General features: G+C 39.8%; 1 protein-coding gene across 2 annotated transcripts; it reads left to right on the forward strand.

Moving 5' to 3' along the window:
* The first annotated feature begins 281 nt into the window (after positions 1-281).
* Positions 282-12613, forward strand: stard3nl (STARD3 N-terminal like). Of its 2 annotated transcripts, none has more exons than XM_070918588.1 (9): positions 282-398; positions 3435-3795; positions 7397-7474; positions 7595-7672; positions 9545-9598; positions 10454-10571; positions 10775-10873; positions 11490-11557; positions 11648-12613. In XM_070918588.1, the coding sequence occupies exons 2-8, from the start codon at positions 3592-3594 to the stop codon at positions 11552-11554; spliced, it is 696 nt and encodes a 231-aa protein (XP_070774689.1). In that variant the 5' UTR covers positions 282-398; positions 3435-3591; the 3' UTR covers positions 11555-11557; positions 11648-12613. The 2 variants fall into 2 exon arrangements, with proteins under 2 accessions (XP_070774689.1, XP_070774688.1); XM_070918587.1 differs by having other exon boundaries at positions 11490-11545.
* Positions 12614-18738: the final 6125 nt, after the last annotated feature.

An 18738-nucleotide genomic window follows, 5' to 3' on the forward strand; every position in this document is an offset into this window, starting at 1 on the left:
ATGTGAACAGGGGTGTCTACATAGACTAGAATTATAATTATTTGTTTATTATATTTCTTTTGCATTCGTATTGTTTTGGTTAAGAAAATCTGTCAACACTGAAGTTGCGACGAAAAAAGAAAAGAAGAAAATTCCCCAAAAGCTGGTAATCTCCAACATGGCCGCCAGGGGGCCGCTGGGGCCGTTACGTCAACTGAAAGCCGTTGGTACAGCTGCAGACTTCATATCCCAGAATCCTTCGCGTCAGTTTTTTCATATCCGGGCTCCCTCCTTCCTGTCCGAGCAGACGAAGGGGAGACAGATGACTCGTCTGCTGCGCTGAGGTTGAAACCTGCCGACCGAAACCTTCTGAGGGCTGAATCAGAAAAATAAAACGCTTTAAGGAGCGAGTCAGTCAGGTAAGGACCACGACGGGGACTTTTAAAAACCGGGTTTAACTCATGTCTTCAAGCTAACTAGCTAGCTAGTTGTCGAAAGAAGTGAACGATGCTGATAAACACCTCTGTTTATTGTGGTGTGATTGGACGGCGGCACAGCTGCACCGTGATTATGTGTCGGTTTATTTCATCTTCCTCTGCTCGACACTTGCTTGTCCGCTGGGCTGAGCAGCTCAGACGTATGCAGAGGGACCTGCGGCGGGACTGTGGATGTTGTTGGCCTCCCCTCCGCCTCGGGCACTCGGTGTTTTTTTGCTGAACCAGTGTTGCACTTTGCGTTTCCTGCTGCACTTTGTGAGCACTAATTTCACGTTGCCAAAGCGGTGCAGGGGGCAGGGGGAGCCTCGTCCAGTGCAGCTTTCCCTCTGCTCAACATTCAGAGCTGCACAGGAGCCAGCACTGCACCCCGTACCCCTGTTTGAACAAGCGGTTCAGTGTGATATCATCGAGGGTCTGGGCAGTACATCGGGCCTTGAGAGCCTCACAGTATGCATTCACACTGGGAGTAACAGTGAGTACGGTTACATGCACGCTATAGGGTCCCAGTTTTGAGTCTCAACCTGGTTTTGATGGTATTCGGGGTGTGACATTTATGAAAGCTGGTCATTCTTTACATGATCACAACATTATCCAGGTGTGTCTGCACTCTGACATCCAGGTAACCCGTGTCATTCAGAGTTTCCTCTGCAGGTGAGGATGAAGTTTCCAAAACCCAAAGATATTTCATTTACTATCATATATGACAAAGAAAAGCAACAACTCCTCCTGAAATGTTTGGCATTTTGCTTTAAACAATGGCTGAAATTCTGAATTGATTATTAAAATAGTTGCTAATTCATGTTCTTTTTCTGATTAATGGACTAATCGTTGCCGCTCTCGCCAGTGATGAAAGACAAGAGTGACAATACAAGATATCCTTCACATCATCACTGTCAGACTTTGCCTTTTATTTCAGCATATAGATCATCATCACACTGAGGGGTGGCTATTGAATTTATCGATACTGGTATCGACACCAGTACTACTTGTCTGTATCGGTACTTTTCGGCACTCTTGTGGTGGAGCGGCAGCTGCTTTGTTCAGAGAATCCAAAACACAGTGAACGTATGCCGTATTGTCCCATTAGGCTGGCAGTGTTAACCCAACAACTGTTTTACACGTAGCGTTAGCTGTGTTTTCCTTTGCGGCCCTCTCTCCAGAGTGTTAACTAACAAGACGCTCTACAGAAAGTAAACACAACCATGACGTACTCGCGCGAAGCACATCATGGTCAGTAGACAGTCACACGTTGGGAGCAAGTTAAATGAATAGGCAAACTCTAAACGAATGGTATTCAAAGAGTGATGTTACGGCTCAAACCAACCAGTCAAACCAATCAAACAATACAATTGTTTGATTGTTACCAATCAAACAATTGTATTAATTGTTTGAAAAAAAAAAACAATTAATACAATTTGAAGAAATCTAATCTAGTGAAGTGGATGTTACTGTAATGACTTGTCATGGGGAATGAGCTGGTCGTCATCAGTCATGCTTAGGGAATGATAGTCACAGCTCTGGTATCGCAGTAATATCCACAAATATGCTTTGGTCTTAAATAAGCATAAGATTTAAAGAGCTTCCTCCGCTCGACTGCATTCATCTGCAGACGGACGATTACACTGGAGAAGCAGTTTCACTGAAATCCATTAATCTGTAGAAATCCTGTGAGAAGTGTTGAGAATTTAAACGCACAGATCAAACAGTACAGATCATTATGATTCTGTTGGCCTGCTGCAGTTTAGTCCCCCAACTAACAACAGTGAGAGGGAGCAAGTAGAGCCCTGCCCATTGGCTGCCGGCCACCTCCTGCCCCACATTAAGGTGCCGTCACATTTACCGTCAGGCAGATGAAATGTCTCCCCCCTGATCTATACTTTGCAATGGCTGATAATATCGGCTGTTATCTTAAAGTTTGGTGAAGCTGTAAAAGCTCTGTGGCATGTGAAGAGGAAGCTGGTGGAGGGTTTTAGTTTCAGGGGAAATTACAGTATATGACGTGACTGGTGGGGGTTACAGTATGCTTGCTTGTTGCCTTCCTTTTCATATGAAATGAGTATCCAGTAAACCGTCATTTAGACATTATTTACAGCTCTAAGCGTAGGTGTTCAGTTGTAATAACCTGCGTGCGCTGAAGCTGCTATTCAAGTTGGAAATACTTGAATAACTTGAAAGTAAAAATATGAAAGTCCTGACATCACGTACGACCACACAACCAGAGAGAGAACGTCAGTCACCGTGGTTTTAGTTGCTCTGCATCAAAAGAAGTTGGTGCAAAAGAAGAACTAGCTTCACATCCTAAAACGTAGACGTTATAAACAAGAAGTGCTATGGAGGTTATGGTCAAAGGTCAAAGCACGCAGAAGTTAACAACACTACTGTCTCGGTCATGTAACAACAGTTATGCAATATTCAGTGTGAGAAAGGAGAAAAAAGGAAAACATTAAGCATTATTATTATTTTTATTTTGAAGTTACTCAGCAACATGAAAACATCAGTGGCTGAATGGGATCAAATCGTCTGGAGGACAGACGGGAGGCTGTTAGAGCTGCAGATTAATGAACATGGAGTTGGAATGACGTCATGTGTGGGTGTAATGTTCAGGTGTCCACATGCTTTTGGTCATGGAGTGTATTTGACACCAGTATGGAAGAACTTTAAACAATACCCTGCTCCACATTCAGAGAGAGCGTTTCACAGTTTACTAACAGCGTCACATCCCGCTGATACCTCTATTGGTTTCCATTTATGCAGATAGTTTTGGTTTTGAGATATCTGAGACTTCTGCCTGCACCCCAGGCATAATCCACAGATTTCTCTGTACACGGCCGTCATTGGACAATGTTTTTTTTATTTGGCTGAACTGACACTTTAAAGCTATACTTATATATTTATATTATATATATTTTTTTGGCCACTTGTCTCGTCTCATTCTGACGTCTTATTTCCTCCCTGCAGATGCAGTGATGAAGTCTTCCTCCACAGAGTGAGTCCACATCCACTAACCCGGCCTGGCTTCCTGCTCCAATGACCCGCTTCCTCTGACTCCACCCGAGTCCACCTTCTGTTGACCAGTGGGCGGGGCCAGCCCTGCTCAGGGGGGGCGTGGCCAGCGATGGACAGCCGATGCAGCAGCAGCGCCGATTCGCGGCTGACCGGCAGGGGGGTGGGGTCTATCAACACCACGCCCATCTGTGCAAGGGTGGAGTCGTACGAAGCCGGGGAGAAGAAGTGCATCTCGGACGTGAGGAGGACCTTCTGCCTCTTCGTCACCTTTGACCTCTTGTTCATCACGTTGCTCTGGATCATAGAGCTCAATGTAAGACACGTCTGTTTGTGTTGTGGATGTGTGTCAGATACTGATTGTTTGGTTCAGAAGTTAATGCGTTTTCAGGGGGGTGGTAATGTATCTAATTACAGGTGTAGAAACAAGGTTAAAAATGGATGTATGTATTTGAACTGGTGATTGGAGTAATGGACAGAAAAGCTAAATATTCTCTTCCTGTTTCCAAAACACCATTTAGCAGTGAAACTAGATGATGCGTAACCCTGGTTCTCTGACTCCCCCTCCATCTTTTATCTCGTCCCGCAGCCGTTGTCAAAACTGACAAATATACTGCATCTCGTTTGTAAACTGAATTATCTATTATTTATTATTGTGCAGCAAGACTACGAGTCTGCATCCGTGCTGACAGCTATGTGAGGCCGTACTACCGCACATCAGTGCTTTGAGCTAAATGCAGCGATGCTAACATGCTGATGTTTAGCTAGTTTAATGTTTACTATGTTCAGCATTTTAGGTTAGCATGCTAACAATTGCTAAATACCACAAAGTACAGCTGAGGCTGATGGGACATTAGTTTCACTGGTATTTGCTCATAAAACAAAGTACTGGACAAAATGAAGTTTTGACCTGATGTTGGCGCTAGATTAAAAGCCGGCATCACCAGAGTGATTACAGCTCACTCTGCCAGGGAACATGAATGTCTGTAGTAAATATCACTGCAGTCCATCATTTCAACCTGTTTTTGAGAGGTCTTGATTCAACTTTATGGTCATTTGTGATTTTGCTGCAGACGTGCTAATTAGCCAGCGTAGCATCCTGCCACAGTTGATTTTTTTAGTCACAAAATTTCCTGAAGAGAATATTTGTTTGTCTTGTGAACAATATAATAACGTTTGTTTGTTAAAATAGTAACTCTTGTGTTCAGAGACAAATAGAGTAAAGAAGCCCAACATTTCAGGCTCCGTTTTTGAGGTTATCATCAGTTTTGTTTCTAATTCGGTGTCAGGTTCTGCTTTCAGCTCGTACATCATGAGTTATTGTATTTTCTATAGCACTTTATCAGATAGCTACCCTCATATAGAACTACTATACCTACAACTGTACACACAGTAATGTCGTTTTGGTCAAATGTCTGTGTTTGATTTGTGTCGAGGGTGAACAGAAACAGGTCGGGTGCTGCTGGAGAAGTTAATCGAGGTCATGGAGCTATAAAACTTCTCTGAATGAGGAAGTGATTTTACTGCGACACACATTCCCAGATTGCTCCAGTTTAGCAAAGTGAACCTTGAGCACTGAAACAGATGTGTGTACACTGACACACACACTCTTTGTGTACAACTGTATTTGGGAGGACATTCCAGTGACTCACCTTGAAGAGTAAATCTGCTCACTTTCATGACGCTGAAGTTTTCGTTCTCTCCGTGACTGTAAACCTGTTGGACTGGAACTCAAGTGTGTGTGTGCTCAAGAGTCTCTTTTTGGGAAATTTGCAGAGCTTTCTCTTTAACTGTAACACTAGACGTGAGAGGTTTGGTTGTTTCGTCTGTTCTGACCAGGGTCAGGCAACAAATTCAAATCCAGCATGAGATGACACCTAATCAAGTTATTCCACTACCATAACTACTTGTTAGCCCCGGAGGAGTAGCAGCAACATCACCAGTTTTACATTGGCTGACACTGGTACATTGGTTTACATGTACAGTATATCTTCCTTAGCAGTGCTGCAGTATTCTCTAAATGTTAATTAAATAAGACCTAGAGTCTACAGGGTCTCTGTGAGGCTGATCGTTGGCACTAGGGATCAAGTTATTTGGCCCTGATCTGAGTACCTTGAAATTGAGTCTGATCTGATACTTACGTTTACATATCAGCAGAAGATGTTGATTAAATATGTATCTGTCTCATTGAGATAACAGGTGTAGCCTGCTGACTTTGGCCACGTCCCGCTTCAAAACTATGAAGTTGATTGATATGAATGAAACATTAACTGGGAGGATGTGATGATCGCGTCATGTCAACTTCAAGAGAGAGAGAGACGTCTCACTCTGTTGGAGTTGTTGAGAGCAGGCTGAGGTGGACAAAACTCAGTACAGTAAAGGAAGGATTCCTATTTGAGCGGCTTTAGCCAATACCAGTCTGTGCTGATCTTTAGGATCAGCTGGGGACATCTGTAGTAGCCACAGTGGTGCTTTGAGCTAAATGCTAACATCAGCATACTCACAATGGCAATGCTAACATGCTGATGTTTAGCAGGTATTATATTTACCACGTTCACCATCTTAGTTTAGTGTGTTAGCATGCTAACATTTGCTAATTAGCAGCGCTAAAGACAAAGAACAACTCAAGCTGATGGGGATGTCATTAGTGCAGGAATTTGGTTTTAAACCAAAGTATTGCTCAGTTGGACATTTTGACCTCATGATGGCCGAGATGAAATGTCGGAGGATCAACAAACCATGAATGTCTGTACCAAATGTTAGAGCTCTGATGATTGGTCGATTAGTTGATTGACCGAAAACTAATGTGCAACTATTTTGGTAATCAGTTAAATAGTTTCAGTCCCTCGTAAAGGTCAGTCGCTTGTTCTGGCTTCTCAAATGTGAGAATTGAATATATTTGGGTTTCAGACTTTTGATCAGACAAAATAAGAAATTTGAAGACATCACCTTCGGGATCGTCGACATTTTCACACAAATCTTTGACATTTCATAGTCTAAACGATAAATAATCTAAAAAATAATCAGTGGATTAATTAATGATGAAGATAGTCAACACAGACAAAATGTCATAGACAATCCATCCAGCAGTATATTGGATTTTTCAGTCTGGACCAAAGTGTTGGCCCAACCAACTGAACAAAATATGAATTATTACTAACTGCCTCGGCTGTGTCAGAAGGTGCTGAGGACCCACAGCACGAGCACATGACTGTATAATCTCTCTCGGGGCAGCAGCCTAAGTTAGTTGCCGTAGAATAATAATGAGTTTAAAGACAAAGACTTCATAAACACACAATAGATCACTGCTGGGCTGGAAAATTCCAGAGTCGAGTTTAGTCACCAACAGCTTCAGCAACAAGAGGAACTTCCTGCCAAACATTTCATTCCACTCATGCTGATAATACCACGGCTGAGTGAACCGAAAGCAGTCGAGCACGGCCCAGAGTTTGCATTTTCAGTCCAAGTTCCTTTTGTATCTATTTTTGACATCCAAAGTCAAAAAGCAGTGTTTTTAAAGCAGAGGCGGACCCCCTCCCCTGAAGTAAAGACCACTTCAGCTAAGATTTAAAGATAAAGGCCCGTGGGCCAAATCCGGCCCTCCAACATAAATATTTGGCCCCTTGATGAAAGCTGAAGTCTTCGCTTTTAATTTACAGCGAAACGCTGACATGATTCTACTGTAGATAACAACATAAATACATATAAAGTCTCATTTAAATCCCGACAAATAAGACGTAAGACATCCCAGTTCATGATGCTGAAATGAACTCTAATAAAGTCACTAAGCTCTTCAGTACGAGCCGCTGTGCTGTAAGTGTTTGTCAGCGATCACATGGCTGCATGCCTGTGGCTTTAGACGTCCACATACTTCTGGAGATTTAGATGAATTGAGTTGATCAGTTTGTGTTTGACAGGTGAACGGCGGCATTCAGAAGCAGCTGGATAAAGAAGTCCTGCACTACGACTACCGCGCCTCCTTCTTCGACATTTTTGTAAGTTCACTCACACAAAGACCATATTTAATTGATCAGTTTCATTCCTTCCTTCATTGTTCTCCCGTTTTCTTTCCCTTATCTTTAATATCCTCCCTTCTTCTCCATCCCCTCCCTCAGCTCCTGGCTGTTTTCAGGTTTGCCACTCTCATCCTGGCCTACGCCGTCTGTAAGCTCCGTCACTGGTGGGCCATCGCAGTAAGTGTTCTGTAACGTGACGGCGTTTCCTTATTTGTATCAGCAGAAGGCGCTGACGCTTTCTGTAATGTCAGCTTTAGTTGAAATGTCAGGAACTGATGTAACTTTGTAAATGTCACCAATTGTTTCTATGCAGTGAAACACAAACAGTGTTGTGCTGTTTTTGTTGTTGTTTACCTGCATGTGAGTGAGCGGTCAGGGTGTCCCGTATGTCCTGATCTGCCACTGACTAAGATAAGATATACTTTAATGCCCCCATGGGAATATAATAATAATAACTTTATTTCAACAAATAACAGTGGAACGAAATAATAAAATAGGATTTGAAATAATATAGTCAGGACTGAGGTTGAAATGTAATTGCGGTAAAGCACGTAATAAAAAAGTAAATGCTAAAGTAATGCATCTTTTAGAGATTTAAATGATGTAAACATTCGACAATCAAAACCATAAATCCAATATAAAACCATTACAGCTGATACAGCGTGTCTTTGTTTTAAGGGGACATTTGCAAACATTTAGAAGTTATGGAATGTATGATGGGGTGACTTGACACAGGATGACAATGAACTGAACAAGGGGTGGACAAAATAACAGAAACGGCTAACAAAGCAGCACAGTATCCTGTCAGCGAAGTACGAACCAAGTGAAACACGTTCTGTCCAGTTCGTCCTGCGAGAGTCGGACGTGTTGATTTAACTCGGCGGTTATTTTTTGAGGCAGTAGTTTGTGGTGTTGCTTATCAAACATCCTGTTGTGTGCTGTGTTGTTCCTCTTTGCTAATGCAGTTACTGTTTTGTTTTTTTTCACATTTTTTACCAGCAGTTGTAGCAGCAACTATTATAAATCACAAAGGCAGCTACTGACTCATTTGACTCAGATGGAAAATGGCAGGACAAACCAACATGAGGTGTTTTCAGTAAAGTGTTGCTCCACCACGAGCCTCCACAGCAGCTTCAGTAGTCCTCGTCATAGATTCCTCAAGTCCGTCATGTGGTGTTTAAATGATGTTTGTGGAGAGCTCCACCAGCAGCTACGTTAGATGTTTCTACAGTCATTTATTCAGGTTTTTACTTGAATTTGAAACTTGCCCGTATGTGTCAGCTTTAAGAGACAATGAGTTCTATGTGAGTCCTCAAGGAAACCTGCAAAGGTATGATTTGACCAAGTGGTCATTCATTATTTAAGAATATAAAAGCACGAGGTCAGGTGGCACGGTGATGCTCCGCCCCCCCCCCCCCCCCCCGGGGGCCTTTCTGTGTGGACTTTACATGTTTAATTGGTGACTCTTGAGTGAGTGTGAATGGCTGTCTGCCTCTGTGTGTCAGCACTGTCAGCTGGGATTGTCTCCAGTTAGTTACAGCTGATGGATGGATGGAAAACACGAGGTTATGTGCCAAAACATAAGATGACTGAATGAGCAAAGAGCAGCCGTGTTCACAGGGACATCTGCTCACCTGTGTTTCATTTTGTTTTTAAACATCAATAATAGAGAGGAAATTAATTCAGCATGTTTATATTTAAAAAAAACAACATTTTGGACTATTGTGAAATTCTACCGATGATGTTTTTGACCTGTTTGATAGAAGAATCAAACAAGAAAATTCAAAGAATCAAACAAGAAAATTCAAATTCTGTTTGTCGTGGTTGGAAGGTGTTTCTGTTATTTTGTCCACCCCCTGAAGAAGTCTTTGACAAAACATTTTGCTGTGATCAGGAACTAAAAACTTGTGGATTTGACGTAATCACAGACTATTTTCCTCTCTGTTATGTCAGAAAACAGTATTGATATAATATTGATTTATGATCACATACAAACATATATTATATCACCACCAGTGTCTCTAATCAGTGTTTCCTGTCTGTGCACAGATCACCACGGCGGTCAGCTGTGCTTTCTTGATTGTGAAAGTCATTTTGTCGAAGGTAAGAGGGACATGATGGAGACGTTTCAGGAGGTCTCATTGCTCCACCTGCTGCTCATTATCAGAACTGTCTCCACCCTAATGTTGAGTCTGGAGACCTCAGTAACAGCTCAGAGATAACTATTATATAATGATACTTAATGGGGTTTTCCTGATTTTGTGATCATTGCTTATAAACATGATTTTGAACTGAGGAAATGTTTCTGTGCTGAAGAACATCTGGTTGCTGTAAAACATTCTTAAACAGCATTAACATCACTTTGTTTTGACCCTAATTTAACTTATTTTTTAAAACAACTTCATCATCTTGTTTTCCTATTATTCTGTCTCATTTTACTGGTTTTATTCTTATTTTATTGTAAATGTCAAGACTTTGTTTTTAATTTTCCTTCACTTTTATGGAAAATACTATTATTTAAAAAAGTTATTATTTTTAAAACATTATTATTATTATTAAATACAAAGTATTTCCACACGCTTTATATCTGTGATTGGTAGTGACAGCATTACTCCTCGCAAATCACAAATAAGTGTAATAAGATTTTTTGTGATTGGAGTTCATTTCTTTGACTTGAACAGGAACACATATGTTAATAAATAACATATAATGTGTAAAACATGAAGTAATTCCTTATTTGGTGTAATAACAATGATTTCGGCTCACTTCTTTAAATGTGAAAGCCCAGTTTGGTTTCTTTTATTCTGCAGCAGTTCAAACCTGTTCGTGCAGAATGAGACGTTCAGGCTCAAAACCCCAAATAACATCAAAAACAAGTATCACATACAAAGGTACTACAGTGTGTGTGCTGTTAACTAAAGGTATGCTCTTCATCTGTGTGTGTGTGTGTGTGTGCAGCTGCTGTCTCAGGGGGCCTTCGGGTACCTGCTGCCCATCATCTCCTTCGTGTTGGCCTGGATAGAAACATGGCTGCTCGACTTCAAGGTTCTTCCTCAGGAGGCCGAAGACGAGAACAGTGAGTCACAGTCGCACAGCTCTCTGCTAATACTACATCCACTGTTAATATTATATATGATGATGACATATGATTCGATAAATCGGTGTGTATGAGCAGCATCTTACTGTTGGAGCTGTTTTTACTACTTTATATACAGTTTGATACTGTCATTAGTACTACAGTAGTACTTCCCTTCATGTATCGTCGTCCTCGTGTTTCAGGATATCTGTCCATCATGGACGCCACAGATCGAGCTCCTCTCATGTGTCCGGGTCCTTTATCTGACGGACAGTTCTACTCTCCACCGGAGTCTGTGGCAGGTGAGCTCACTCGTACTGACATCGACCCCAAAACATCTCACACTCACCTCAACCTTTTCTTATCCAACTCGAGTTTTTATCTTCTTTCTGTTGCAACTTGTTTTAAAAAGCCTCCTGTGGACAGGCCTTGCAAATTAGCGTTTTGCTACAAACACTAAATACAGTGCATCTGGTGCTGGTGTATAATTGTGTGTTGCACCAATGCTATTATGTCTGTGTCAAATTAACTAAACTAATAAAGTAAACTACTCTTAATGTGCCAGATAATATTTTGTCAGAGTGCAAAGATGACCCGTTGTGGTTTCACGGGGTCAAGTTTTCGTTCGGATTAAAGAAACGAGCTACGACGTCTGAGACAGTGAGCTTTAGAGCTGCTAGGTTTTTTGTTTTTTTTTTACCTTTGGACAGAGCCAGGCTAGCAGTTTCCTCCTGTTTCCAGTCTTTATGCTAAGCTAAGCTAAGCGCCTCCTGGCTCTATCTCCTTCACATATGAGAGTAGTATTCATCTTCTCATCTAACTCTTAAGAAAGTGAATAAGCGTATTTCCCAAAATGTCAAACTGCTTTTGAATTAGCCGTTTTCTCTTCACACTGATTTGTTTCTCTCTGGTGTTCAGACTCTGACGAGGACCTGGATGACAAACATGATCCAGAGAAAGGGCTCATTCAGCAGGTGACTTAACAGGTAACGGTATGCAGCAACATGTCGTGTGTATTCCTAGAGGATGATGCCGGTCCAATCAGTATCCTTACCTTCGGTTTCTGTGCTCCTCAGGACCTCCACTTCCTCCTGCTCCTGTTCTGCCACTGAGGGGGAAAATTCTGCCTTACACATTCTGCCATTTTAGTTTTTTATCGTCTCAAAGAAGTCTTTGTATATTCACACCCACGAACGCACCTTGGTTTCTGATATCAGCCTTCTGCATGTACACCTGGACGGGAAAAGTGCCGCTTAAAGAGCAATTTTCAGCTTCATGACTTGTGGTTATTTTTAGGATTTCTTTCCTCCCCCACATTGAAGGAACTCTTGATCAAGCAGAATTCATATTAATGGATATTTATACACAAAATTGCACATTGTGTCTGAGACTCCCAGATGTATGAGAAGAATTCGATTCAATGAAAATGAAATCATAACATTTTAGAATAATTTCAGTATCAGACCTTAATTCAAAGTCTTCAACTTTGTCCTCCAGTGACACAAAAAACACAGTTCTGTTTTTTTCTCTAAGGTGTTAATGTCTTATATTATTAACGTTATGTTTACTTTTAATTTGCTTGGGTTTTAAGTCACTGTAAAGGAAAATAAGCTCTGTTGCTCCACAAACTGCATAAAGAAAAGAAGGATTCTTCGGCCAGTATTGAGCTTATGGACCATGTTTGTAGCAAACAAGAGGTGCAGTATTTACAATCTACTGCGTTTTATAACTGGGCTCTTAACAATGTGTTTGACTTTGACACGGTCTTTAAAAAGCAGTGAAACAACTTGTACCGAACGTTGGAACAGTATTACAGTTTCAAGATTTGAAAAATACTGTTAGCTTCTAAGAGTGTGAAGTATTATTTTACTTTAAAACAAATTGAGCCATAAATCTGCAGCATTTAAACATGAAGGTTGAGCTGAACCGTGAGCTGCTCAATGCGACGTGTACATATCTTCATGCATGCCTTGCAAGCGGAGCGGTTTTGTTTTTATGAAAAGCTTGTCTGTAAAATAGAATCATTAAAATGTGAAATCTGGTGCGCTTGTTTTTGTCTTGTCTTGTCTTGTATGTAGACTGACATTAATACTACAGTATGTTATTAATACTATAGTATGTAAACTGACATTAATACTACAGTATGTAGTCTGTTACTAATACGACAGTATGTAGGCCGACATTAATACTACAGTATGTAGGCCGACATTAATACAGTATGTAGTCTGTTATTAATACTACAGTATGTAGTCTGTTATTAATACTACAGTATGTAGTCTGTTATTAATACTACAGTATGTAGGCCGACATTAATACTACAGTATGTAGTCTGTTATTAATACTACAGTATGTAGACTGACATTAATACTACAGTATGTAGTCTGTTAATACTACAGTATGTAGGCCGACATTAATACTACAGTATGTAGTCTGTTATTAATACTACAGTATGTAGACCGACATTAATACCACAGTATGTAGTCTGTTATTAATACTACAGTATGTAGTCTGTTATTAATACTACAGTATGTAGGCCGACATTAATACTACAGTATGTAGACCGACATTAATACTACAGTATGTAGTCTGTTATTAATACTACAGTATGTAGACCGACATTAATACTACAGTATGTAGTCTGTTATTAATACTACAGTATGTAGTCTGACATTAATACTACAGTATGTAGTCTGTTATTAATACTACAGTATGTAGGCCGACATTAATACTACAGTATGTAGACTGACATTAATACTACAGTATGTTATTAATACTACAGTATGTAGTCTGACATTAATACTACAGTATGTAGACCGACATTAATACTACAGTATGTTATTAATACTACAGTATGTAGACTGACAATACTACAGTATGTAGTATGTTATTAATACTACAATATGTAGTCCGACATTAATAGTACAGTATGTAGTCTGACATTAATACTACAGTATGTAGGCCGACATTAATACTACAGTATGTAGTCTGACATTAATACTACAGTATGTAGGCCGACATTAATACTACAGTATGTAGACCGACATTAATACTACAGTATGTTATTAATACTACAGTATGTAGACCGACATTAATACTACAGTATGTAGTCTGACATTAATACTACAGTATGTTATTAATACTACAGTATGTAGTCTGACATTAATACTACAGTATGTAGACCGACATTAATACTACAGTATGTTATCAATACTACAGTATGTAGACTGACATTAATACTACAGTATGTTATTAATACTATAGTATGTAAACTGACATTAATACTACAGTATGTAGTCTGTTACTAATACTACAGTATGTAGGCCGACATTAATACAGTATGTAGTCTGTTATTAATACTACAGTATGTAGACTGACATTAATACTACAGTATGTAGTCTGTTAATACTACAGTATGTAGGCCGACATTAATACTACAGTATGTAGTCTGTTATTAATACTACAGTATGTAGTCTGTTATTAATACTACAGTATGTAGGCCGACATTAATACTACAGTATGTAGACCGACATTAATACTACAGTATGTAATCTGTTATTAATACTACAGTATGTAGTCTGTTATTAATACTACAGTATGTAGGCCGACATTAATACTACAGTATGTAGACCGACATTAATACTACAGTATGTAGTCTGTTATTAATACTACAGTATGTAGACCGACATTAATACTACAGTATGTAGGCCGACATTAATATTTTTTTTATTTACGGCATCAACGTTCTCTTTAACTACCGAAGCCCAAAGTGCTCAATATTAAATAGATTAAAAAATAAAACCATGCAATTGTGAAATAAGCATTTTAAAATTCAGCTTATTTATTTTCATAATAAAATACTTTATTTAAAAACAGCTGGAATAAAAATAAAAAAGGTCTGAAAGAAAGAAGCAGCAGCAGGATGAACTATTTATTTGATCCTGCTTAAGTCAAGGAGAGAGCTTATCTTACCATTAATCAAATGAATTAGATAAACATTAGATTTGTTGATCAGTGTATTAGATGAAAAGGAATTAGAGCCTAATTGGGTAATGTTTCACATTAAGTAGTGGTTCAGATTTCTTACTTCACGTTAAACCACCAGAGAGCAACACATTGACTTTGCATTAAAAACAGACATTTGCATGTTGAATTAAACCCACAAACCAGCAGTTTCTGTAATACTGTTTTATTATTTTTTCACATTTTTATTGACAGAAGTCAAGTATCCAAGGCATTTGTAAACAGTGTGTCCACAAATCTACATGTAGCCTCTCATCAGTGTACCCTTTCAGTCAGTCAGAAACACTGTCCTTTTTGAAATAAATACAATACTGATAAAAAGAAGAAGAAAGGAAACTCAGAGTATTCTAACCTACATCTGCCTGAAGGAGCTCGTACAGATCCAGTGTTTGTCTGTAGTCACAGTCTGGAAATGAAGCCACATCACAACATGAAACGACTGCACGACGCGTGGAGGTAAACGGCTCCTTCGTCCCAAAGAGGAGGTGAAAGGAGCAGGAAGAGGATAAAAAAAAAAACAATGGTGACGCGGTAAAATCCTGGAGCCGGTGTCAGCGGGTTCAGAGAAAATCAACAACACGAGGATGAAATACCGAGACCGCCTGCATGACTGATTTTAAATGTCATTTAAAATCTGCAAACTGCAGTTTTTAGTGGGTTTTTTTTAATCTGTCGAGTTTCAGGATACTTTGGGCCTTTAAACCTGTTAAAAAAAGACATTTTTGCGACATCAAATGAGAAGAAAAATGAATCACATGAGAGGTGAAAGCAGGGCTTTAGTATAGCAGGTAATTGATGGAGAAAAGCAGGGTATTCTGACACGGCCGGAGCAAACGTTAGCCGACTCTGGTCCACAGACTACTGCCAGGTTTGGAGAGGATTTAGAGGTGCAGATCTCGGGCCAGATTTGGACCAGTGATCGTCTTTGGACCATCATTCATCAGCAGTCTGGTGTGAGTCTGATAACAAAGCTAGCCAGAGTTAAGCCAGTGTTGGGCCGTAATAAATACAGAACAAATTGAAGAAAAAGTGAACTCATCAAAGGTTTTACTCTCGTTAGCAAATGAAATATGTAGGAACCCTAAAGGAGCTAAATCTTTTAAGATTTACGAAGTAGCCATCAGGAAGCTGGACTCGACATTTCATCCTCTCTGCGTCGGCCGAGGTTTGAAACCCGCGACACCGGCTGAACCGGAGCGTGACGTCAGCAAACTGAAGCAGCAGTTTAAAAGTGAAACGTAGGCACAGAGAAACAGAACGTGGGTGGACGAGATACCTCGGTGATTCACTAAACACTACACAGATCCACACTGGAGTCGGCTGTGATTCGTATTTGTTTTTCGCTCTACATGAAAATGGAATGATGTGTTGTGTGTTTGTACTCTAGTCTACTGACTCTACTGTGTTGAGTCCTGAAGCCACGCGTCGACGTTTCTTCTCCACTGCTTTTTGGCGAGTGTGGGATGATCACCGACTACATTCCCAACTTTTCATTTGAAAGAAAAAGCGGTTCTTTTGTGTCCCTCAGACTTTTCTCTTCAACTGTGTGCGTCTGACAGACCGGTCATGTGCGATTATTGTCCTCTTCCCCCCATTTGTCATCTTTAAAGTTCATCTAGATACCACAAAAAAACATCTTTTCATCAAACGTGAGCTTTAATTTAACCCAAGTTTTCGCTGAATTAGAAGTTTGTTTCACTGGAGAATGTTTTTTTGAAGACATTTCCGAAATCCTAAAACTCCTTCCATCTTGTAAAACGCGATAAAAACGTAGCTTGTAATCTCTCCGTCAGATTATTTGAAAACTAAATCAGGAAAATAGGAATCAAATCTAATTTCAGAGTTTTTAGACATTATGCAGGCAAAGTTCCTGCACAGCTTGTTACAGCTACTCGAGTCGGCTCTACTCAACACAGCCAGTCCACAGAAAATTCATTTGCAACTATTTTAATGATCAACTAATCAGCATTTTTCGAGCAAAAAGACCAAACATGCCAGTTTGAAGATTTACTGTTTTTCTTTGTTTTTTGTGATAGTGAAATGAATATTTTTGAGTTTTGGGCTGTTGATGGACATCTTTCACTATCACCAAAGTAACAGGCAGATAAATCACTAATGAAAATAATCGTTAGTTGCAGCGTTAGTGTTAAAGACAACAGCAGCAGCTGTGGCGCTGGGAAGTTTGGCTATAACTGCTCCTGTGCATCTGTATTGTTTGTCCATGTGAAATAAGGGGATTTAAGAAAGTGTTACCGCCCAAAACCTGCTGAGTTTGAACAGGAACCTAAACGATTAGTCTGTCGGTGGCTGGCTGGTTCCTGCTTCTCTAACGTGGAGCTTCGCTGGCTTTCTTTCTCGTCTCTGATTGTAAATTGAATACTTTTGGATTTTGGACTAATGGTCGGACATTTTTAAAGGCATCAATTTGTGCTTTAGGATGTTGCAACAGGCATATACACAATCTAGAATCTAGAAAATAATCAGCAGATTAATTGTTAATGAAAATAGTGCAGCCAGAGTGTGAACAATGTCCGTGTCATCATTAATTCAAAAGTCTCAAATGTAAAAATACTGATTGCATGAGACACAAGAACATTTTTTCCAGTTTGTGTATTTTTGGTTTGTTTTATTTATCTGTCCTCTCTTGCACTGGTCTGGGACAAGACGTCTGTCTCTACATGCTGTTCCACATCTACCCAGCAGGTGTCCTCAGAGGACAGCGACTGACCTGACTGACAAAATGTATATATAAATGTGTGTGTGTGTGTGTGTGTGTGTGTGTATATATGTATATATATATATATATACACGTAACACTGGCAGCAGGACAGTCCCACACACAGTGTCCTCATTAAGGTCTGAAGATTCAGGGTGAGCAGGGGAGGAAAAACACTGTGCAAAGGAAGGATTAGTAACAAAAGTCAAACAGATATGATCACCAGTGATTCACACTGTTGTTCCACTGCCTGACATGAGCAAGGACACTCTCTGGGAAATAAGTGGATTATTATAAAATAATACCGCTTTAAGTTGTTGAAAATGCATACTGTGTTGTTACAGCTCAGAAATGGATTAAAATTAAATTAAAATGTCACACGTATGGAAGAAAATTATGGCCATAATAATTTGATTCTAATGAGTAATCTATGTATTTAACTGTGAAATTCAAAGTATGTGGTCTGAATTTCCACAAATTTCAACAAATCAACCAGTTGTGAGTAAGTTCTCTTGATTTGACACCTTATTGTCTTCTTCTTTTCAAACTTTTGAAGCAAGTTGATTTGTTCAGCTTCAAAGTTCATTCGTGATCAGGGAACTGCACGTGATATTATCAAAATGAAGCTTGACATGAGATTGTTTTGTCGACAGTTCGTTTGTATTTAAAACAGGTTGCAATAATCTTCCTGCTCCGGCAGATTTTTTTTCATCAGTTTTCATTCATTCATAAGATGGAGATTTATTTATTTTTTGCGCAAGAACTACTCCAACAATGGGCCTAACTGTACGACGGCTTGTCTGAGGACTGCTCTGTTGCTAAAACGATTAGCCATCAGGCAACTCATCAACAATATTTTCGAAAAAGCGACTGAACGTTTAAGTCATTCATCAAACGAAAACACTAAACATTTAATAGTTCCAGCTTCTCAAATGTGAGCATTTGCTGCTTTTCTCTGTTTTATGTCGCTGAAATTGAATATCTTTGGGATTTTGGGTCGAACAAAACAAGATATTTGAAGATCTCACCTGGAGCTCTGAGAAGTGGCGATGGGCGTTTCGCTGTTTCTTTTTAGATCGAGCGATGAGCTTTTCAAAGAAGAATCAGCAGATTTATAGAAAACAATCATCAGCTGCAGCTCGACAGTGACCGGCTGCCTTCTTTTCACTTTCCACACTTTAACCTGCATGTATGCAAACTGTTGTCTGGTCTGGAAAAGAAAACTGAAAATGCTTTTCTTTCAGGCAAGAAGGTCATTATTACCCATAAATCATTGGGACTACTGTTTAACAATTAGCCAACATTACGCAGAGCAAGAAACTAACTTTCTATCCAGGATCCATCCCAAAATTCACCAGCGGCTTTCATTTCCGGAGCTGACGAAGAATAGACGACTACACTATGACCTCTACGTGATGGTCGACTACTTGT

This window comes from Enoplosus armatus, chromosome 14 (assembly GCF_043641665.1).
Source record: "Enoplosus armatus isolate fEnoArm2 chromosome 14, fEnoArm2.hap1, whole genome shotgun sequence".
Lineage (NCBI taxonomy): Eukaryota > Metazoa > Chordata > Actinopteri > Centrarchiformes > Enoplosidae > Enoplosus > Enoplosus armatus.

Bases quoted from the DNA above. Each gene is read 5' to 3' on its own strand.
- stard3nl (XM_070918587.1), top strand. From the start codon at position 3,592: ATGGACAGCCGATGCAGCAGCAGCGCCGATTCGCGGCTGACCGGCAGG. The intron at 3,796-7,396 runs GTAAGACACGTC...TGTGTTTGACAG, and splicing joins TCTGGATCATAGAGCTCAAT to GTGAACGGCGGCATTCAGAA. The intron at 10,572-10,774 runs GTGAGTCACAGT...CTCGTGTTTCAG, and splicing joins GGAGGCCGAAGACGAGAACA to GATATCTGTCCATCATGGAC.